Raw genomic sequence first — 23,422 nt, forward strand, 5'->3', positions numbered from 1 at the left:
TGATGAATTTCGCAATTTCGCGGTACACCACCCTTGACTCACTGGCTCACACTGCATTTCGGAGCTTCCTTCTTCCTGTTTGTAAAAGCATTATGCGCCATTTTCAATTCGAACAGCATGGAATTGTGTTCTGTCTTACTCTGATCTACTTGCAATGTCATACTACAGGTAGGTGGAAGTTCACTGAATGTGGGAGAGAGTGTGGACTTTATGCTCGCATTAATTCTGCAGCGCATCGAGGCTGGATGGGCATTCATTTACAAACAGGGCTCACTCGCTCACCGATTCACACATATCGAGGGCAATTCATCACCAATTTCTGCGAGAATTCCTCCCATGCACTGCGCATGGTGTTGTAATAGACTCGTATGTGGGTTATTACACAACGAATCAGCTAGTTGAAGTACACCGCTTCGTTTAACTAAACGGTGGTGCAGCAGGTGACGCTTGTGCCTCAAAACTTGTGCTGGGTGTGTTTAGGCACGTCGGAAGTCTGTGGAGTTTGTGCCTCAAGGTCATTCATGCGGCCTGCTTTCATTCCGCAACATAAAGGCATGTCGGCGGTTTGAATTTGCTCTGTGCGTGTGTGTTTGAGCGACAGAGAGAGAGTGGAAGGTAATCCTGCGATGGATGTTGCCGTACGCACCGTGTTCCCAGGATAGGCCCTGTACCGTCGACCATATTTATAACATGGTAGATTTAAGATGGTGAAGTAACTGTGGTATTCAGAAAACAAATGTTCCTACACTCAGCTCGTATATTTACATTTACTACATTTATTTATTCAGTAGACGCTTTTTTCCAAAGGGACCTCCAATGAAGTCTACGTAGTGTTATGAGCCCACACACCTTATTCACCGTGGTGACTTACCCTGCTAGATACACTACTTACACTGGCTCACTCATCCATACATCACTGGAACACACTCTCTCTGTCACTCACACACTATAGGGAAACCTGACCAGCATGTATTTGGACATATAGAAAATTTCAAATTATACGATATTACAAGGAGTATCGGCCGGACCATCTGTGCGCTTCACACCTGTCTTTGTGGACTTGGGCACTAAAATACATGAGACATAAGTTTGATTCACATTGTTGGTCTTTGGACTGTGCAGACATGGGTGTCGCACGTGGTTATCTAAATTTCATCTAGATGTCAAGTGACACATCAAAATTGTTATGGGTCACCTGCTTTATTTTCTTCGCAGACATCCTATGGTAAATTAGAGTGAAGAAGTACATACTTACTCTTATAACCAAACTTTTCTTTCTTGCAGGAAGCCATTCTCTGCACCGACACTGCATTGCAACACAGGGGACTTTGTTTCCAAAGAATATACAGTTTTTAATGCTGGATGACATTACTGTCTATTATTATAACAGCAGTTTTGGGAAAGATCCACCGGTTCCTGAATGGCTAAACCACTCAAAGGGCCTGAACTTCTGGAGAGAAATCAGTGTCAACCTTAAGTTCAACCGACACGTGATGGCAACTGCTGTGAGGCTCACTGCTGAACATTTTAATCATTCTGATGGTAGGACTCTCCACTTGCTTTGGGGGACTGCTTCTTTATTTATTTTCTGTATAGTTTTAATGTACAATATTTGATTTAACAGCGTATATGGTGGTACAGAAAGTAGTGCTGCTGTCTCATATCGCCTGGGTGGTGCGAGAGGGTGTGGGTTTGATTCCTGCTCAGTCGGTGCGGAGTTTGCACGTTCTCTCTACATCTGCGTGGGTTTCCTTTAGGTGCATACTTAATGAAAAATAATTATACATTTTTTAGTTATAAGGCTTATGATTAAAATGGATCTTCAAATTCAAACTGTGAGCATTTTGTTTAGTGATGAATAAATGTTCATTTGCTAGAGACTCGCAGATTCTCCCAGTTTTTGACCTAAAGTATATAAATGCTGGCCACTTTATTAAATACACCTGCCTAATACTGTGAGAGACCACCCGAGCTCTGTGACCATGGATTGCTCAAAGTGCTGTAAACTTGCAGCAGGGACCATGGTTCATGCTGACTCGTTTTCACAACATTTCTACAGAGCGTTTGACAGCACATTCATGTGGCTAATATTCTTAATAAATAATAAAGAAATTCTTGGTGTCTATAGTATTCCAGTCCAAATATGTGCCATTGCGTTGGAATCTAGCAAACTGGAATAAGTGGAGTAAAGAAAAGTCACCATCATGTTGGTAGAACATCCTGGAATGATACAAACTTCGTGATATTGTGCATTATCCTACTCGGAATTACAATTTGAAAAAAGCAGACTGGTCACTAAGGGTGAATTTCTTCCACGCATTGAGTTGATGCTCAGTTGATACGAGAGATCCCAGCGCGTGTGGGTACATCCCCACACCATTGCACCACCACTACCATGTAGGCTATACCAGGATGGATGAATTTGTTTTGTTTATGCCTAACTCAGATGAAGCACAGCTAAATTGTGAATTTGTGTGAAGTCATATTGTGACTCAATGAGGTACAGCTCATTCCTCATTCAGTGAACTGGGTTCCATGCTGAGATTAAACAAATTAGATTTTTTTTTTTTTCCAACAAATGCCAGTGGTGAGTTTGGCACAAAATGAACCATGGTCAGGGGGGTGTGGTGGCGTGGTGGCGTGGACCGGGTCCTGCTCTCTGGTGGGTCTGGGGTTCGAGTCCCACTTGGGGTGCCTTGTGACGGACCGGTGTCCTGTCCTGGGTGTGTCTCCTCCAGCTTTACTCCCTGAGTTACTTGGTTAGGCTCTGGTTACCCGTGACCCTGTATGGGACAAGCAGTTCAGAAAGTGTGTGTGTGTGAGTGAACCATGGTCATTCAGAAAAGAACCTAATCCCCATGTATGCTTTTTAAAGCTAACATGAGAATGTATGCTAATTAAATTTTGTTCATGAGAATTTCTTGGGGTGCAAATAATTGTGACACGTGTTCTGAGAAAAACATTTTATGTTTTCATGAGAATTTTTTTCCTTTGAATAACTGTCCTTCAGTGAAAGGTCAGACTTCTCTCAAAAATTTTTACAAAATTTACCAAGGGTGCCAGTAATTCTGGAGAGCACTGTTTATCCATGGTTACCAGTTTGAATCTGGTATTTGAATTCTGCTAATGTTCCTGTGTCTGCAGATCATGTCTACCAGGCCCATGGGCGCTGTGATTTGAATGCAGATGGAAGCATACTGTCTTCTATGAGCCACGCATATGATGGGAAGGACTTTGTGAGCTTTGATGTCCAAACAAAGAGCTGGACTGCAGCTGTTTCACAGGCTGTCTTTTACAAAAGGAAAAGGGAGGTGGACCCACAAGACCTTAATCGACTGGCCCATCACTATCAGCATGAATGCATTGAATGGCTGAAGTTGCTGCTACAATATACTGTCAAATTGCGTGAAAAGAAAGGTGGGAAAAATGGTGTAGATTCCTTGTAATGTGCGGTTACACTCATTCATAATGTAGCATTTTCAATGTGCTTATTTCTATTCATTTTTGTCTCTTTTTAAGTAAAACACTCATTCATGGTCACTTTTGAAAGCCGCTTGCCAAATCAGGGTCAAGATACCTGGAGCCTATCCTGGAAGCATTGAGCACTAAGTTAGTCAAGGTACACTCTGGATAGGATGCTGGTTTATGACAGTTAAGTGAAACACCCTAAGATAAGTAGTTATTTGTAATTACTCACCCTTCACAATGAAAAAATACTGTAACAGATTGTGGGAATATACTGTATATGTTTTTTTCCTGTACAACAGGCTTATAAATTCAGTACAAAAGTACATGTGATCATTTTACTTCCATAAATCTACTTTGCACAATCCTACCAAAGACGTGACAGAGCACAACCACACATGTGGTAAACCCTGCATAAGTGGTTCTGGAAAGTGTTCAGCAATCCCTGTCAGCGGTTATGGGTTTAGAGCAGTCATTCAGCACAACATCAACAAAGTAAATATGGAAATAAACCACACGGGAACATTTCCGAATATTGCAGAATACAATAAATTCATTTCACTCTGTAGAGAAAGTTAATTATAGCTGGTGATGGGAGAACAGTTTTAAACCAACCACAACTATTAATTATTGTCAGTGCAATATTAGAACTGAAACATCAAATTTATTATTATTGTATTATCATTAGTGCTGTGGGACAGGCCAGTAGTGTATTGGTTAGCGCTACTGCCTTTGGATCTGAATGTTATTGGTTTGATCCCCACCTCTGGCTGTAGTACTCTTGCGCAATGTACATACCCTAAATTACCCAGTTTTATAACTGGGTAAATAATTAGAACTTTAACATTGTAAGCTGCTTTGGAGAGAAATGTCTGCTAAGTGAATAAATATAAATGTTTGATTTGAAACTGATGCTTTTCTCCAAAAATGACTAACAATGTTAAACTACTGACAGTGATTTATCCATTTGCATAGCTGGGTAGTTTTCAAAGTGGCAGTTCAGGTAAATATCTTGATGAAGGCTATTGGACCGGGGGATGCAGTGACACAGCGGGTTTGACCAGGTCCTCCTCTCAAGTGACTCTGGGGTTCAAGTCCTGCTTGGGGTGCCTTGTGACAGACTGGTATCCCCCCCTGGGTGTGTCCCCTCTCCTTCCAGCCTTGCACCCTGTGTTGCTGGGTTAGGCTCTGGCTCACTGCAACACTGTTTGGGACAAGCAGCTTCACACAATGTGTGTGCATTTGAGTAGGTCTGATACAAACTTTGGTCCATAAAGTATTTTAGACATAAACTTTAAACAGATCACTCATTATTTTTAAATCACCATAGAAATTTGCATTTTTTTCAGAGAGCTGGGCTGGGGACCACGCTCACCCTTGTGGTTCTATTTTATCTAAAATACAACATTAAAACCAACCTAGAAATAATATTTTTGTTTGCAAATATTGTAAAGGTTGTTGGTATTTTCAGAAATACCATTTATTATGCTTTTAAAATTCATTTTGGTGAACTTAAAAAGCATAATAAATACCAAATATTAACAAATGATACTAAAATATTTTGGTATTTTGTCTGGGAACCAATCATAATTTTTCTCTTAACATGTAATGGTAATTTGATCCCCTCGCAATGGGAATTTGCCTACCAAGGTGATTTGATGGAACAAATGAACCCTGTTAAGGGAGGGGTGAGTGTACTGCACAATTTACTACCAAAAGTGCATCTGTCTGGTTACATTGGTCAGGACACTGAGTTGTTGATTTATCTGAGTTTCAGTGTGCTAATTCATCTACATGAAGTAATACATTTAGGGAAAATGCTTGAAATCCTCTCATAGTTATAACATATCAGCATTTTTACTGCATTTATCGAGAGTGGAAAACTTACACGTGTCCTTTCGTGCAGTTCCAGAGGTGAGGATTCTTGAGAGGACAGACCCCACAACTTCTGCTGTTGAAATCACGTGCCATGTGACGGGCTTCTACCCACGGGCTGTACAGGTGGAGTGGCTGGGAGCAGGAGAGCTCCCCTTGCAGGACGGGGTGAAAAGTGGGAACGTGGTGCCCAATGAAGACAGGACTTATCAGCTAAGGAAGAGCCTGACTGTGTCAGAGGGAGTCCAGGGAACACAAACGTACAGCTGCTTAGTGGTGCACAGCAGCGTGCCTGAGAACATCACTCTTCCCTGGGGTAAGGGCTGCTCCTGCCCCACACTGCTCCACTGTACCTGATCAGGGCCTCTAGTCCTATTCATCCACCACGTGTGTTTTTTAAGACCACAGCCAAATCATAAGTGCTCTGTGTTGCGTGTTCATCTTCACTAGTAAAAGAACTTTTTTGATTCAGCTCTTCTGTGGTTTGCAGCTCCACGGAGGAAAATGCCCGTTTGGATCACCCCTGCAGCTCTCGCTGGGGCTGTCGTCATGATGTGTGTTGCACTGGCTGTAGCCAAATGGAGAGGAGCCCTGGTTTCCGCGTCTCAAACTTCAGCTCTTTCTCACATCATGTGTTGGAAGAGGTCTGCATCTGTAGCTGGTGAGCAATTCATTTTTCATTTTTCATCTCCTTTGGCCTAAGGGGGATGCGGTGGCACAGTGGGTTTGGCCGGATCCTGCTCTCTGGGGAGGTCTAGGGTTCAAGTCCTGCTTGGAGTGCCTTGCGATGGACGAGTGTCCCGTCCTGGGTGTGTCCCCTCCCCCTCCAGCCTCATGGCCTGTGTTGCCGGGTTAGGCTCCGGCTCGCCGCGACCCCGCTCGGGACGAGCGGTTTTGGCAAGTGTGTGTCTTTTGGCATAATGAAGATTTAATTAAGTCTTTTTGTCAAATTTTATGACGTTTGAGATGAGGTCATCTTCAGAAACAGAATAAATGTATAGTCTTATTGGAAAAAAACAGCTTTGCAGGTTGCCCAGCAAATACAAAGCAATGGCGCATATTTTCACAATTTTTGTACTCAGATGCTCACATCATATTCATAAAACATTACATGTACAATTATTTATTTAGCCGATGCTTTTTTCCAAAGTGACTTATAATCTTAAGCTACTTACAATTATTGACGCATTTATACAGCTGGGTAGCTATACTGGAGCAATTTTAGGGGAGTATCTTGCTCAGGGTAACTACAGCTGGAGGTGGGATTCGAACCTGAAACCTTTTAAGTCTAAAGACAGCATGCGTAAAATATATTTTTCCTCAAATTTAGATTTGAAATCTGTAAAAGGATATTGTCTTAAGAAAAACAGACCACAACTGAATATGACCATGTATGCATGTACAATGATGGAAATTTCCAGTCAACAAGGCCTGTTGCCTTTGAGATGTACTACGCACTCAGATGTATTTGCGGTTTTGTTCTGCTGTAAATTTAAAAATATATATATGTATCTAGATGTAGTTACTTTTATTCTTTACAGGGCAAAATTTAGAAGCTGTGAGAAAACAAAACCAGAAGATCAATGATGAAGGATCTCCTTTTCTGGGGTCCCATCCAGGATGAAACCTGTCACTCTGCAGCCTTGAATTGGCTCCAGATGCCCACTGCTCTGAATGTATTGTTACTGGTAATGGATAGAATGAATGTAAACTTTATTTTAAGCATGTGTGTGGCTCTCTGTACGTATAGTCTTCCCTCGTCTTATGATGGTATTGCTTTCCTGAAAAATCCTCTTGTCTTGAAGATGTGAATACCATTACTTGTGACGGTAAACATTTTTATGCAAAAACTGACACCTATTAAAACGGTAAACATTTTAGCATCAAAACTGACTGTTCATGCTATTTATGCTGAACATGAAGCCCCATTAAAATAAATACAACTTCAACATTTAACATCAGTTATTGTAACACAACATAACAAGGCCATTTTCCTTCATCTCCTACCCTGTAATACTCTATGGCTGAGTACATGAGGCTCCTTCAGCTCTTTCGTAGCCATTCCGTACCATGCACTGAAAAAAAATGCTCACAGTCAAAACATATTTATTGTTTTTGTATTAAATAGTCAGTTCCATAATTGATTCATTGGAATTACCACAGGAACAGTCGTGGCTTGTAAGCATCCTCTACATATTCTTCAGGAAATGGAGTGACGGGTAAGGAACAACATCTCATTCACTGGTCCTTTACCATTGTTAAAACTTCCATTTGTGATAAAAATTTCGTTTCTGCATTAGCGATCCTTTACCATGGTATTTGTGATAACTGAGGTCAGTGGAGCAACCATGCCTGAGCTGGCCTGTTGGTGATCTGTTTTACTCACCCCAGTACGGGACAGAGAAAGAAAAGGTCATCGAAAAACATCCTGCTCCTACACTGCTTTTTGCATCATTGCATCCAGCAGGATCACCACCTCCTTCCACAAACAAAAAACACACACTGAAACCACTTGTCCCAAGCAGGGTTGCGGCAAACCAGAGCCAAACCCGGCAACACAGGGCGTAAGGCTGGAGGGGGAGGGGACACACCCAGGATGGGACATCAGTCCATCACAAGGCACCCCAAGCAGGACTCAAACCCCAGACCCACCAGAGAGAAGGCACAGGTCAAACCCGCTGCACCACCACACCCCCACCAACAAAAAACATGAAATTTTAATCTTTCTATGTACAAACCCAAAACAACCCATTCATCAGTCACCCGTTGGATGTTCCTGCAGAAATCGATCAAATTCAGCATCCGGTGGTGGACTGAGATGTTTCAAGCTGCCACATTCCAGTGACACCATACGACATTTGTATCTGTGACACAGTCATACGGTTCTCACACACTGCTCATTATGCTGAGCCTCCGCATGGCTGCAACCCTACACTGGACGAGCAATCGTCTGTCAGTAGTGTGTTTTTTGCTCCCCATTCTTGAAGTGAAGCCATGCCAGTTTAAAACTGGGTTCACAGGACAGTCTGAGCATAAGATGCAAATCAGACAAACTCTTCACTTTTTAGGGCTCCAAAGCACTGTACTGTTAGTAAGCCACAATCCTCACTCATGTGCATTTTTTCAAAACATAAACTATAAACAGCTAATTAATATGAATTATAAATGGGCAGAATGGAGACACAGCAAGTAGAGATGCTATTTCACAGCACCTGGGGGGGGGGGGGGTCTGAGAGGATGTGGAGTCAATCCTCGCTCAGTCTGTGTGGAGTTTGCATGTTCTTCCCATGTCTGCGTGGGTTTCCACCGGGTGCTCTGGTTTCCTCCCACAGTCCAAAGACATGCTGGTCGGGTTCACAATTAGTGTGTGAGTGACAGAGAGAGTGTGTGTTCCCCTGATGTATGGATGAGCAACCCAGTGTAAGTAGTGTATCTAGCAGTGTAAGTCACCGCGGTGAATAAGGTGTGTGGGCTGATAACACTGCATTGAGTTCACTGGAAGTTGCTTTGGAGAAATGCGGCTGCTAAATAAATAAATGTGAATTTTAGCAACGTGACGTGAGTTTGCTACAGTTGCAAAGCTCTTCGTATTACATTGTCTTATGATCAGTACTAATTTTCAAACATATTCTCTTCTGTAAATCCTGCCATCTAGGGCATTAATAGCATGTCAAGAATTCTGCAATGTAACTTATACTTCATTATTTAATCACTCCAAAATGGAGCCAAACTTAGATGATAAAGAGAACATTTAGAAATTTATAACAAATCCTCTGTGAATCAGGCTGTTAGTTCTTGGTACAGAATGTGTTATTTCCATTCTAAAAGACTTTCTGCAGTACATTAGACGTGAACGGTACTTGGAACAAGCTATGGGTTACTAAGTGGGTTTATCTGTTTACACAAGATGTGGGAGCTTGTTGTCATCCATGATACAAGCAGCACTAACTGATGTTAAACTGGACAGCTAAAACTACACGGCATTTAAAAAGGTTAGGTGATTTCAACAGGGGATGCAGTGGCGCAGTGGGCTTGAACAGGTCCTGCTCTCCGGTGGGTCTGGGGTTTGAGTCCCACTTGGGGTGCCTTGCAATGGACTGGTGTCCCGTCCTGGGTGTTTCCCCTCCCCCTCCAGCCTTATGCCCTAGGGCGTGTTGCCAGGTTAAGCTCTGGCTCCCTGTGACCCCACATGGGACAAGTGGTTTCAGATGATGTGTGTATTTCAACAGATTTTCACCAATAGTTAGCATTGTTGTAAATAATTTAATAATTCCCAGTTCTCAACGCAAGTTGCCAGTTGTTGCACAACCGTCCAACTCCTTGTACATTCCAGTTTCAGTGCTAAGAAGATTTGGGTAAATACTTAACTAAAAATGGACAAGAAATTAACTGTGTGTCCAAAAATGATTAACAGTTATAGAAACAAAAAAAGGCTAGAGATACAGTTTTAAGATTTTAGTGGCATCTTCTCATTTATAATGCACGTTTAAAGACTGCACAGAGAACACCCACATCAGTGTGACAGTTGGTTAATTAAAAATTTCAGTCAGAATTATTTGTTCAGATATGTTATCAGGATCAAAGGCCTGAAATACAGTATGTTATTCAGATACATTGAACATATTGTCCTAGAGTATGACATCCTCGCAGTTCTATATATCCACAGGCTGATACTTGGACGACAGAGGAGACCATTTGAATTGAATCACTTCTGAATTCACTTGTCTACACTCAAACTGGTCACAAGTGCAAGCTACAGTAAATTAAAAGCCTGATTTGTCCAGTGGCATCTCCAAAAAACATGGGACAGGACCTGGTTGGAAAGCTTCTACACAGTAAGCATCCAATCCACATGTATATAGATACAGGCATAACAAGACCAAAGGCATGGCAGTCCATCAAATGAGTGCAAACATAACTACAGGAACCAAGACACCCATCAGCATTACAAACGGCATAATTTCTCTCCTCTCAGCGCTACTTGAGCTCTCCTTTGATGATCCCTCCTGGCTGGAGGACAAGCGGCAGCGCATCAGGTTTCCGGCTCCATCCCATATTAGGAGCACTGCCTGTGGGAAGCAGCAGCTAGACTTGTACCTCACACGGAGGGGAGCCACGCTGGCCCAAGCAGAAATGTTCAATGGTGATTCTCCCTGCCGCAACAGGGGCACCTCATGTCTCTCATGTCTATGTCTGTCATAGCTGTGTCCATTAACGCCATGTCTGTCATGTCTGTGTCCATCACTTCCATGTCTGTTAGCATCATATTCTTGACCCCTTTTCCCATCCGTCCTCCGTTTTCTCCCTTCCCGTGCCCGGTGTCCGTGGATGAGACTGAGGGTCCCCTCACCGTGTAAGAGCTGAAGGGCAGCCAAACCAGACTGCCCCTTGTCAGATATGGTGAAAGACACAGCCCAGCTGCCATGACTGCAGACAGGTGGGCAGGATGCCTCCACTCGCATCGGGGAACAAGATGGGGGGTGCCAGTCAGGGTCCTTGGGAGAAGGAGAAGACATGAGATTACTGCAAGTGAAATGCATAGAGATCGTGGGAAGGGTTATTCTAAGATCAAGGCCACGTCACGTGTCTCACCGGTGGAATGATAGTCAGGTGCACCACAGCGTAGTTCCCATCAGGGGAATCCTGTGCTCGAACAGTGAGAATGAGCGTGACTGCCCCTCCTGGCTCTGCAGTACTAGGGGTGTTGATCTCCACCTCCCCTGTCACTGACCCTCTCTCATCCACAAACAGCCTTCATGGAAGAAAAGGAGGCAGGAGAACACAAACTTTTGAAATACATTAGTAACACACACACACACACACACACACCATCTGAAACAGCTTGTCCCATACGGTGTCACGGGGAACCGGAGCCTAACCCGGCAACACAGGGCGAAAGGCTGGAGGGGGAGGGGACACACCCAGGACGGGACGCCAGTCCATCACACAGCACCCCAAGCGGGACTCGAACCACAGACCCACCAGAAAGCAGGACCTGGTTCAACCCACTCCACCACTGCGCCCCCATGAGTAATTCCCATTTAATAATAAACATGTCCATTTAAATTAGCTGCGTATTCACTTGCTGTATATTTTACCCTACAGTTTAGGGGATCTGAGGAAATGGGTTAATTACACACACACACATTTTCAGAACCGCTTGTCCCATACAGGGTCACAGGAAACCGGAGCCTACCCGGTAACACAGGGCGTAAGGGGAGGGGACACACCCAGGACGGGACGCCAGTCCGTCGCAAGGCACCCCAAGCGGGACTCAAACCCCAGACCCACCGGAAAGCAGGACTGTGGTCCAACCCACTGCGCCACCGCACCCCTATAGGTTAATTACTTTTGGGGTAATTACCTCGATAACAGTCAAGGCCCTTGAAACAAAAACATTATGAGAGAAACAGATTTTCATTATTCACAATGCCACTATCAAAGCCTTTTAATTGTCTCCTCACCTTTGAGGACCTGACTGCGAGAGGAACCCTCGGTCATTCTCCGTATTCAGCTTAAAGTGCCGTGCTGGACCGTGGTTCAACACGTGAAAGCGCACCACGGCTCTGTGACCAGGGACCAGGTGTGGTGCAGAAAGGACCTGTAAGGGGGGAAGAGAGAGAGAATAACCTCCCTCCACCCCATGATGCATCCCATCATCTGGCCCAACAGAACACATCCCACGCATCTAGACCAAACTACTCTTCTCTCAAGAAGAGTGAGACTGTGGGTTTCCCTCTCGTAACGAGTGTAATTAATTCCTGAAAATCTGCTTGAAAGATGAGTTATTTGTATTATTATTATTATTAAGATGAATACAACTTAATTACGATCAATTTAAAGGGGGAAAAAACAAGGTTTTCCCGAACCGCAAAAGATTCACTCATTTTTTCATGTATGAAATTCCAAGCTTATCTCAAAAACTGAGAAAATCTAATTCAGCTGCGCGTTGCTGCAGATGTGTACCTCAATCCGTACATGGGTAGGCTGGACAATCTCTGTAGAGACCCTCTCCAGTGGGCCTCCCAAGCCGTCCCTCCCACACAAACGCACACTGAAGGGCTCTCGGGGCACAGACTCCATCCTGCCAACCAGCTCTTCCCCAGAGGCAGAGGAGGATGAGGAGTTTAGCGGCACCTCCAGCAGACTCTCCCCATTAACACCCAGCAAGGTCACATGGGTAAAGGATGCCTCATCACGAGGGGACAGGCCCGTCACCGAAAGCACCACGAAAGTGGGCACACCTCCGGGGAAAGAACACACACGTCGTGTTTATACCACACGCGCCGAGACTCGGGCCAAGAACAGAAGCGCGCACGCACTGATGGAAAAAGAGGAAGGAACACACACAGCATGTTCAGCTCACCTGCTACCGGAGTGCCTTCCACCTTGGCAAGACCCGGGTGAGTCCCATTGTCCTCCACGGCAAAGTAGTACAGAAAGTCCACGCTGCTGTCGCCTGAGGAATTGGACAGGAAACAGATCGTTGGACAGTGTGTTTACAAGCCCTTACCGCAGACCAGAGCACTCCCTGCACCCTCTGCTTTCACAGCTGCTGTCAGTCAGTACACAGTTTCACTAATACACTGTACAGTGTGTTGCTGTATTTACAGTATGGTACCGATGGCATTAAGTGCGATGTGTCCCTCTGACCGGACACTGAGGTGCCACTGGCCACGTTGAATGGGGTCCAGCAGGGCGATCCTGAAAAGACCCTGGAACCTCTCGAGCTCAGCAAGGGGACCTGGATCTCCCAGAAGGGACTGAATGTGACCTGAGAGGAACATAGAGAAACACCATTAGAAAAAAAGGGGGAGGGAGGGAAAGATATCAAGCAAGAATGGACATTCAGTACACACACACACACACACACACACACACTTTCTGAACCGCTTGTCCCATACGGGGGTTGCGGGGAACCGGAGCCTACCCGGCAACACAGGGCGCAAGGCCGGAGGGGACGCACCCAGGACGGGACGCCAGTCCGTCGCAAGGCACCCCAAGCAGGACTCAAACCCCAGACCCACTATAGAGCAAGACCCGGTCCAACCTACTGCGCCACCGCACCCCCACACATTCAGTACATTTTCAGTTAATCGTCATGTGGACCCTTTCACGGATCTAATTCTGTTGTTCTTTGCCAGAGCGTCCAGATCTCGGTCAGCGTGTGCTGATGCGCAGAACTGTCAGCGGACGCATCAGTGTGTCAGCGTGTGGTTCGGTTAGTGTCAGTCACCTAAGGTTTGTGCGACTGTGTGATCCTGTACTCCCTACCTGTTGGGTTAGTGAGGATGCAGTGTTTCAGAGTGCCAGCCAGGTGCAGGGTAACAGTCTTCACCGCTTGGTCCACGTGGAAGCTGTGGTTGAGGACGGACGAGGAGTCGCTCTCAGCATGCAGTAGTGTGACCTGTAGGGGGAGCCAGGTCTTAGAAAGGGTTACTGTAAAAACGGTAAGCATCTGGCTGAAATGTATGCATCGGTTGCATCAGTCTTATCAAATACAATGTCATGAACTTTTTTTGAGTAATGAGCTTTTCACCATTATTAACTTTTTTGAGAAGTATTAGTATTTGTTCCATAAAGGGAGCTACCGAAGCAATTTGAATCATGCACCTTCATCCGATGAACCGAGAGACAGAGAGTGCAAATAGTAAGAGCTGCCTTGCGGTTTCCAAAAGAGCGGAGAAGCAGTCAGTAGGTGGACAAGCTGTAGATGATCCTGCGGTTTCTAAATCTACACGTTTTGAGCTGTCAGTGAAGGGCTGCCTCTCCACCTCCCTCCGCAGCTCTATGTAATGCCTTGGGTTCCATAGTTGGTCTAGCTGGTCCACCTCTGACAGCCTTCTTATGTACAGTGTGTCGTAAGTACCTCTGCCAGCAAGTTCAAAATGCCTAGGTGCATGCATGAGCCACAAGGGCCAAACCCATCGAACCCACGTCCTCTCGCACCACCGAGGCGCCGTGAAACAGCAGCACTACACGCTGTGCCACCGTGCTGCCCCATTACACAAGCACCGCCCGGTGGAACTGATGATGAGCCCCTCTCCTGCTCCGTGGTATATTGAACTTAAACTTTTTGAGTAACAAAACAACAAGTCCCAATTAACTTTGGAATTTGGGAATCAACTGTACATTGTTTCTACATTAATGAAATCTGCATCTCTTTTATATGCGTACTTCCCCTACAGTACCTTGTTGCCAGCAGTGTTGTCCTGGACAATGGCAGACACTCTCTGGATGTCACTGTTAGTGGTGAAGATGGTCAATCCACCTGACACTGAAGAGAGCCTGGTGTACAGGAAGAATCTTTCTGCAGACAACGCCTCCCTCCTCTTCCGTGCTCCCCTGCCTCTTCCCACACTGCTTGAGTCCTCTGTCAGCAGGAAGGTCACCTGGTGCATGAAAGGTGAGGATCAACGGTTATGGGTTTAGCTGTAGACAAGCATGAGGTTTAATGGCCTTGAGAGGTTTGGGGGAGGGGTTATGATATAATGTGAGATGTAGGACCTTGCTCTGCTTCTCCAGGGCCAGCGCCTCTACTGTGCTGTTGAGATGGGCATCCTTGGGAGAGGCATCAGTGAAGACAAAGATCTCCGACAGGGGAGGGCTGTGAGTCAGGGCCAGCTGGGATGCACAGCACAACTTTAAACAGTCATGTAGGCAACTACAGGCTCCACACACCAACAGACCTCAGCAGATTATGGGCAGGTCTTCACATGTCTGCTACATATACAGTACATATCTAATGTCACAAAGGTGTCATATATTGGTCCAGTATAACGTACAGCTTGACAGTTGATTTCCTGTTATCAGCTGTAATTCGTGCAAAAGGAAAATGGAAAAATCTAGATACGTTTGATCATTATAATGTATTTCATTACGTTTACATTTATTTAATTAGCAGACACTTTTCTCTAAAGCGATGGCAAAATTTCATGATGGAAAAATAAACTGTATAATATATTTACGTAAGGAGAAAGCTCATGTGGCCCTCCTACCGCTCTGCACCTCCCTTTTACCCACCAACACTGCAGAGAGGCACATTTCTGGCTCATCTCCTCCCCCAAGGGCTGTCAGATTTTCCAGGTAGTGCATAAACATCTCAGGATCTTCCGTCTCATAAACAGGACCTACATCTGCGACACAGGTCACCCGGTTAAACCATTGCCCCACAGCTCCTCAACCCAGACAATGCGTAGTGCCCAGGACAGTAGGGTGGCTGTAGACTGCATCCTCTTGCTTGAATCCTCACCTGGGTCATGGAAGGGCACCAGCAGGTAGGTTCCTGGCTGCTCAGGGTCATGAGCACGCGCTTGGATGATAGATAGGGCACGGAGGCGGGCAGCTGTGATCTCCTCAAACATACTGCCCGTTGTGTCCATCACAAAGACCAATGCTGGCCGCTCCCTGACACTGAGCAGCCTGCGTGTCAGACAGAGAGAAAGCACAAAGTGTGCACACCTGGACATCAGACTGAACGGTGTGCTATGTTGTATAACACTGTTCCACCCAAAATAGGAATGACCCATGTCACAGAGGATGAGTACTGAGAGAAAAAGCTCAATTAGGGCAGATACAGGATTAATTAAACAGTTTAGTACTCAGCTTAAATACTTGCATTTACATCAGGGCTGGGCAAGCCTGATATGATTTTTTGATACATTTAGATATATTTTCCATAGATTTACATACCGCATGTCTAAGATCTACAACATAGAATGTTGCACAATTACATTACTTTTACACTAAGAGTTTTTGCAGTTAATTATGCAAAATGTAGGGACAAAAAAGTTACTTCTCAAAATTTTTACTGCACTGCAACTGGAAAATACGTCTCATATTGATTGGAAGGCATTGTAGTATACCATGGAAGCACTGTATTTGTGCTGTCACTTGTATGTCATTTGATTCCAGTTTTGGACCTATGACTTTTGACAGGTCCCTGGTTAGCACCATCTCATGGTTCCGTTTCCCACCTCAGGAAGCTGGATGGGCCCACTGCATTGCGGAGGTCCAGCAACATAGCCACGGTTGCCGCAGTGGCGAGTCGGGCAGCCTCAGCGTGGAGATAGTGATGAGGAGAGAAGAGGGGAGATGTGCTGTCCTTATTGATGCCACCCTTAGCCTCACGGTGCCGGCTGCTGTCCAGCAATCCGCCATGGCTGCACTTACCTGGAGCCAAAAAAGTAAGCAAGACAATGAACTCTGATCAGTCACTCACTGGAATTTTGAAGGATGTGTATTACAACTGAAAATAAAATTTTGTGTAGAATTATGCTGCTTCTCAGAAAATTTTTACAGAAACAAGTCGTGGAGTCAGAGGCCAAGCTCAAATGATGCCTCATTGTGGCTCCTGGCAGGACTTCAACAGGCAAATTTCTAGTCTTATTTCTAAACTAATCACAGGTTCACAAAGGTGTCTAACTACTAGCACAAAGGCATATCTGTTAATCATTTTTAATTTATTATTTTACAGCATTTAAAAAAAAATAGAGTTAAGGGAAATTAGTTCATTCATTGCATCAAACTGAAACTACATAATTGATCCAGTATCGTCTCTGGTGATTAACATACCAGGAGGTTTCACAGGTTGAGTGCTGAAATACCCTGTGGTGAGTAGTGGAGGATGTTGACCTTGGGTCAGCTTGGGTAGAACATTGTCCCTGCATGTGGTGGTGTAGCACTCCGCACAGGTGGGAATGTCCACTAAGGAGTACAGATGAGATAGTCAGGGAAAGGAAAAAACAGCCCCACATCAAATACATACTAAAAGGTTCTGGTATCAAAAAAATGTTGCTTTGGGTTTTATTTCTAACCTGTTTCTTAAACTAAAGGAGGCATGTTTCAGAATCATATATGGGATCTTAGTTAGTCATGTTTCAAATATAAGCCAGTTCAAAACAAAAAAGTGTAACACACAAGTTTTAAAAAGATGGGATAATGCCTTTTTTACCTAACTTTTTAAATCCAAATTGTATACACATGTAACCACACAAACAAAGTTTTTAAATCAGTTTCACTGATGCTGAATGTGCTACGTATTTCTAATGATGGAGTTATAACTAAAACATGGCAAGAGTCTCAGCTTGCCCAGTCCATACCTAAGACAGTAAAGTGAACCTCTGCCGTGGGTTCATGGGTCATTGTTGTTGCTGCAGACTTACAGTGGCTCAGCAGAATCACATGGGCTCACCTGAAGCTACAGGAACTGATGGCTCCCCCGGGTGCAGCAGGTGAAGGTAGACTGACTGCTGTCCCATCTCCACCCAATTACTGTGGCTGTAGAAGTCCTACCCACACGCAGATGCCCATCATTACACATCTATGGCATTACAATCCATGGCACAGTTAAATGGATACCAAGATTCTACGGCTGGTATGCAGCTCTTAAACCAGTAGAATATGGTTAATACTGTGTACTGGTAACATACAACATACTTTATTTAATACAATATTATATGAAAGTGTTAGTTATTACACCAATTTATAGTCTTACCGCTATTTCCACTTCTATGCTCTTCTTACTTACATATCCACAGACATCCACATAAATTATTACATTATACTTATTTCATGTAATGGTGTTTTGTTATGTTAAATGTGTGTTATCAAGCATCCATCATGTCAAATTCCTTGTATGTGCAGACCAATAAAGACTTATCTTATCTTAGACCTTCAATGGACTTTGAATTGTAAAATTCACACTTATTGTGTAAGCTGAAACCCCAACGCCCATAGGAGAATTTTATCTGCAGGTACATAGCATTTTGAAAAGAAAAAGAATTTGTTCCTGAACCAGCGACCTCAGTTGAACAATCTCACTATGTTATAAGCTCAATTCTGTTTCTCTGATCAGAACAACTTTGAAACAGTGCTGTGTTAGTGATGAGTGACCCAGTGTAAGTAGTGTATCTAGCAGTGTAAGTCACCTTGGTGAATAAGGTGTGTGGGCTGATAACACTACGTAGACTTCATTGGAGGTCCCTTTGGACAAAAGCGTCTGCTAAATAAATAAATGTTAATGTTAACTAGACAGATATTAAACATTCCTATTAATGTCTTGGGGGGGGGGGCACAGAGGTGTGGTTGTGCAGCGGGCTTGGCCAGGTCCTGCTCTCTGGTGTGTCTGGGGTTCACATCCTGCTTGGGGTGCCTTGTGATGGACTGGTGTTCCATCCAGGGTGTGTCCCCTCCCCCTGTGGCCCTGTGCAGTGTGCTGCCGGGTTAGGCTCTGGTTTGCTGCAACCCCGCTTGGGACAAGCAGTTTGTGTGTGTGTGTGTGTGTGTGTGTGTGTGTGTGTGTGTGTGTGTGTGTGTATTAATGTCTTGGAAACCCCTACTCTTGTACCTGAAGGGAATGAAGCAGCTGGCCCAGACTTTTCCTGGCCCCTTGGTATTCCTTATTGCGAATGGAACTCAGGGTCTGGTTCCAGAATTCCCTGAGCTTTGCAGTGGCTCCCTCCACACGCTCCGAGTCAAAGTGATACTCCGGGTCCGATCTCGTGGTGCTCCAGAAGTCCACGTTTGCATTGGCCCGCACCACCTCTCCTACTGCATGCCAGAAACCTCGACCCAGCACTGTCTGAAGACAATACCCAAGCACAAATCATCTCCTTCTGTTTGTAAATTCTGTTTTTTTCACAGTTTATATACTTGCTTCCAGCGACCTGTAACAGGTGCAAAGACAGAGTGTATACACTCGGTATCGCTTTCTCTAGTGCAGATCACTCTCTTTACAAACTACCAACAGATAACCCAGCTCTCACTTTTTTTCTGAATTGGCTCTCAGCTCAGTAAAAAAATCTTCCGAAAATAATGAAGCTTTTAAACTTTGCAATCTGAGAATGCACCTTATTAGCTGAGACACTCCGAATGGGCTACCACAGAAATACGTACGGAAATGTCGTTTGCTTTACGAACAAACTTATCCCAAGGCCTCACCTGCTGGGGTGTCGCTTGAAGATCCTGTGGTCTGAGTGCACTCAGTGTGTCCAGTGTAATGTTGAGCAGGGCCTGTTCTGTCATGTACTGGTGTGTGTGGGAGTCCCACGACAACGTTAGGATCCGTGACCAGAAATTGGGCAGGAAGGCCTGGCCAGCTGGTAGAGCCAGCAGAAGGCAGCCCAAGACACACAGCTTAACAGGGGCCGCAGCCAACACCCATCCACCTGGCATGCTCTCAGGTGCGGTTATAGACCTGAAGATGTTGGAGCAAAATACGGAGTGAGGCACTGAGTGATCAACGCAGAGGTGGTGGGATAAGGTGCGAGAGGCAGAAGTGTCAGGCTGAGCAGAGATGAAACAGCACATGGAGAGGGGTGAGAAGGCTGAGAAGAGGCAGGGTAAGGCACAGAAGGGAGTATGGGGAAGTAAAACAGAAAGGGACGGCAGAGGTAAAGAGCTACAGAACAGAAGAGATATCCGAGGCACAACTGCGATAACATATTTTAAAACATTGTGTCCTTCGGCTATTTACTTATTCTGATATATTATGGTTCCAGGTATTACATTTTTATGTTCTCATTACTGGAGACAGAAGGTCTACACATACTGAGGCAAGATTTCTCCAGCAGTATCTTTGTTGACGTCTGCAGGCTTGGTGACCTTCTCTGGCTCCCATAGTTCCCCAAATATAAGATAAAACTGCCAGCAATTAAAAGGAGGGTAACATGGTTTTCTGGGTTTGTTATAATATCACCCTCCCTATTAATTTATTCACAAATGTAGTTCGTTGTTAAAAATGGCAGAAGAAGAACTGATTTATCATTCAAGAAATCATGTCTGCTTATTAACTGATTGACTTGTGTGCTCTCCACTTAAAGTCCACTGATTAAATTTTATTCTACAATATTATTATAGGAAGCGAATATCAATCAGTACAAACACAAAATAATAGTGCCTAGTAGCCTTCTGGGTGCTTCTTGTTCAGCTCAGCTGCAAGATCTCATCTGACTGGAGCAACACATAACAACAAGAAACTTTTTTCCTGACACTATGCAAACAGTTAAACTCATAAAATCAAAGAGTGGCTATTAAGTACACGCTTTTCAGTGATCCAGAATGATAGAGACTGATATCAGAGGTGTAAAACGGAAACATAAACAAATATGACTCTCAAGTTTTTTTATACTGCCTGGATTTTGGTTAACTAGTACAACAACTGAATTTAACATCAGATTTTGTTTCAGAGGCAGTGTACCTCCCAACAGAATTGTACTATGTTTTTGCACAATGTATTTTCACATAAGTTTAACTAACTCCAATATAGATACAAGAATATTGCTTTATAAAATGCAGTTATTACAACAGAATGGTGTCACTGACCTTTATACTTTATTATTTCATAGACATGAGACCAACACATACCTGAGCTTAGCAGTGCTGCTGTAGAGGCAGTGAGCTACCACCCTCCGATTACCCCTCTATAGCCTCCTTCTGCCAGGTGGGCAATGGGATCTGGGCAGGATGTGGCAAAGCAGGGAGGGCAAGAGTGAAACAGGATGAGCAGAACGAGGGGGGCATCTCCCTTGTTACCCCTGGTGTTATCTCTTGCCAGTCACTCGTCCCACTTGTACCGGCCCCCGGCCCCCGGCTCCCGGCCCCCGCAGATCCCAAATGCAGGCAGAGCAGGGGCACAAGCGCACCAACACAGGGCTAGGGGTGGGGTTGGGGGTGGGGTGGAAGGGAGGTGCGTCTCTTGCAGAACGGAACAGTTCACAGGTCCTTCCTGTGCACAAAAACCTTGCATGCTCACACACTTGCCGCTAGACACTGAGCTCTGCAGCGAAAACAAAACCACTCAAATGACAAACAAGAGAAATCAACGAGAGGGAAAGGAAAGGAAACTTTCAGAAGTAACACAGGACACAGGCGACGATTACACTGATGTGTGTGTGTGTGTGTGTGTGTGCGTGTCTGGGCAGCTCATTGTGTTCACTGAAATACGAAGGGTAGACTAGGGGTCACATTAAAAAAAAAAATCAGGTGTTTAAGCAGTACTGCGCACATTCTTTATGAAGACACAATAGACTTTTGTCTGGCTTTTGGAACGCAGCTTGTCACGTGATCAGGCAGTGTGGTTAAAGCTTTGATTGCTTATACTGGCTGACTGAGACACATCAACATTTGCTGATCTCAACACAGTATTTCAGGTTCAAGGCTCTTGTCAAATAGCCATCACCTATGTTAAATGAAGGGCTTCTCAGCCCACCAACAAGAAACCAACAACCTACTAACACTTTACAGGAAAGGAAAAAAAAAAAATTAAAGCAGCATCCAGCACACTTCAGCACAAAACAGAGACTATTCTTTATTTCTCAAAATTTCGAATTCAAATGCGGGCAGTTCACAATACACAGACAATGTCCCCCAAACTCCCAGCAGCCTCTCATTTCTCTTCTCTCTCTCACTTTTAAGGAGTTTCTTGTGTTTTTTCCAAATGACTGCACCCGGTGCTCGTCTCCCATTAATATGCTCCTTTCAGATGCGGCTCCCAGCCCAGCCATCGAGCTGGCACGGTCAGGCTCCGGCTTGCCACAGTAGACCATACAGAAATTCACTTTATTTATCCTCATAGACATATGGTTATTCATGAATATACTTCTATCATCATGGCATTTAAATCTCTCTTCTGCCCTCTTTGGTAGCTTTTATTTTCATAATTACAAAAAGGTTATTTAGATGACATTTACCTAGGGCTTCCAACTGTGTTTTACAGGTGTTGAATTATTAGAAAAATGTTACAGAAATAATTAACTGAATGGCTGAAAATGATTAGTGACATAATTCAAACCACTACAAAGAATATTGTGATAAATCATTGACAGGAAGTGCTCCTTGTTGCTGTATTGCTGGTGATGACTATGAAAGGGTTTAAATAAATGGCACCCACAGAAATACAAAAGAAAGATACAGCAATGAGTGGTAACACTGGATTCATCCCTAGCAAATCTTATGGCATCATGAATATGCCTTTTGAGATCTTTAACAAAGAGTTCTTGGGCTCATATCACCAATTCCCTGATAAACCTCTGCTGGAGACATTGCAAATAATCAGAGACAATAAGCATGTAATGCACTGAGCCGCAGTTCATGAGCTTCACTACTCAGGAAGCTTTTGAGAAACATTTTCTCACCTCTGCTCATCGTCTCGTTCCTCGTCTCATCGACAGGAGGTTGGCATGATGCAGTGTACAGCAAAAACTTCGACGCCTGATTACAAGCTTTGTTGGGATGTGATGCAAGACGTCTGTGGTGGCAACCCGCAGCACAGCCGTCTCTCAGAACTTCCTCTCTGTGCCCAGCCACCAAAGACTGGCACCCAAGCATTCACTTTTTTGTCTGGTTGAGATGACTACCAGTCTGCCCCTCCTCCTTCTGTTTTGGACCAAGGAATAGTCTATAAATATATAATGTGAAATTTTCATGTGGTATGGCAGGAGCATTTGCTGGAAAGCAGCAGGTCTACTGCCAGCAAGCATCCCCCTGTCCTACTCCCTACTCCCCCAGTGACCACCGCTCACTTCCGATTACCGCATGCTGCACTGAGTCCTTACAATGAGGGTGAATACATTAACACCCAGGGTGTTTGTGCAAAGGCCCCCACCAACCCCTTTGCTCAATAAGAAACCCATTGGGCTGCCCTGTGCAATGAAAATATCCCCCTTAAACCCCTCCCCATGAAAATCCTTTTATCATGACACAATGAAAAAAGGGCAACCAGTTGCTAGCCAACGGATGCCCCGGCATCACACCTCAATCTTGCTGCCCGTTTGCTATTTGCAAAGGGAGATGATGGAATACAAAGAACCCTAAGACTTTTGTCCTGGATTTCTGAACCCAGAGTGATTCATTATTTTTCACTGGTCTTGGAGACAGTTTCCATCCTACACTGGCATCCCAGTATTCTCTGGGTTCTGAAACAGAATAGAAATAGAGAGAATGGAAGACTCCAGGGCAAACCTAATAAATCAGTGAATCTCTCTATGTGAGTGAAGAACATGAAAGTGAAAAAATTTTAAAGATAGTGATAGATAATAAGAGTGAAAGACACTGAGAAGAAGTAAACAAGGGTACTGGCTGC

The 23,422-nt window shown here is 44.5% G+C and overlaps 2 protein-coding genes across 2 annotated transcripts; one reads left to right on the forward strand and one right to left on the reverse strand.

Moving 5' to 3' along the window:
- The first annotated feature begins 69 nt into the window (after positions 1 to 69).
- LOC108932132 (major histocompatibility complex class I-related gene protein-like) lies at positions 70 to 7,428 on the forward strand. Its single transcript, XM_018748351.2, has 6 exons — positions 70 to 168; positions 1,285 to 1,542; positions 3,145 to 3,417; positions 5,372 to 5,656; positions 5,831 to 6,001; positions 6,882 to 7,428. The coding sequence occupies exons 1-6, from the start codon at positions 93 to 95 to the stop codon at positions 6,962 to 6,964; spliced, it is 1,146 nt and encodes a 381-aa protein (XP_018603867.2). The 5' UTR covers positions 70 to 92; the 3' UTR covers positions 6,965 to 7,428.
- A 2,142-nt stretch (positions 7,429 to 9,570) lies between these two features.
- vwa7 (von Willebrand factor A domain containing 7) lies at positions 9,571 to 22,782 on the reverse strand. The gene is made up of 19 exons (XM_018748394.2): positions 22,476 to 22,782; positions 20,707 to 20,796; positions 19,282 to 19,537; positions 18,689 to 18,922; positions 17,534 to 17,630; positions 16,915 to 17,046; positions 16,317 to 16,512; positions 15,593 to 15,762; positions 15,364 to 15,476; positions 14,848 to 14,964; positions 14,532 to 14,732; positions 13,615 to 13,747; positions 12,962 to 13,114; positions 12,707 to 12,799; positions 12,307 to 12,584; positions 11,805 to 11,941; positions 10,933 to 11,092; positions 10,562 to 10,835; positions 9,571 to 10,531 (listed from the first exon to the last, which is right to left on the reverse strand). Exons 3-19 carry the CDS (start codon positions 19,513 to 19,515, stop codon positions 10,239 to 10,241), a joined length of 3,015 nt encoding a protein of 1,004 aa, XP_018603910.2. The 5' UTR covers positions 19,516 to 19,537; positions 20,707 to 20,796; positions 22,476 to 22,782; the 3' UTR covers positions 9,571 to 10,238.
- Positions 22,783 to 23,422: the final 640 nt, after the last annotated feature.

The sequence above is a fragment of the Scleropages formosus genome, chromosome 10, assembly GCF_900964775.1.
Source record: "Scleropages formosus chromosome 10, fSclFor1.1, whole genome shotgun sequence".
Lineage (NCBI taxonomy): Eukaryota > Metazoa > Chordata > Actinopteri > Osteoglossiformes > Osteoglossidae > Scleropages > Scleropages formosus.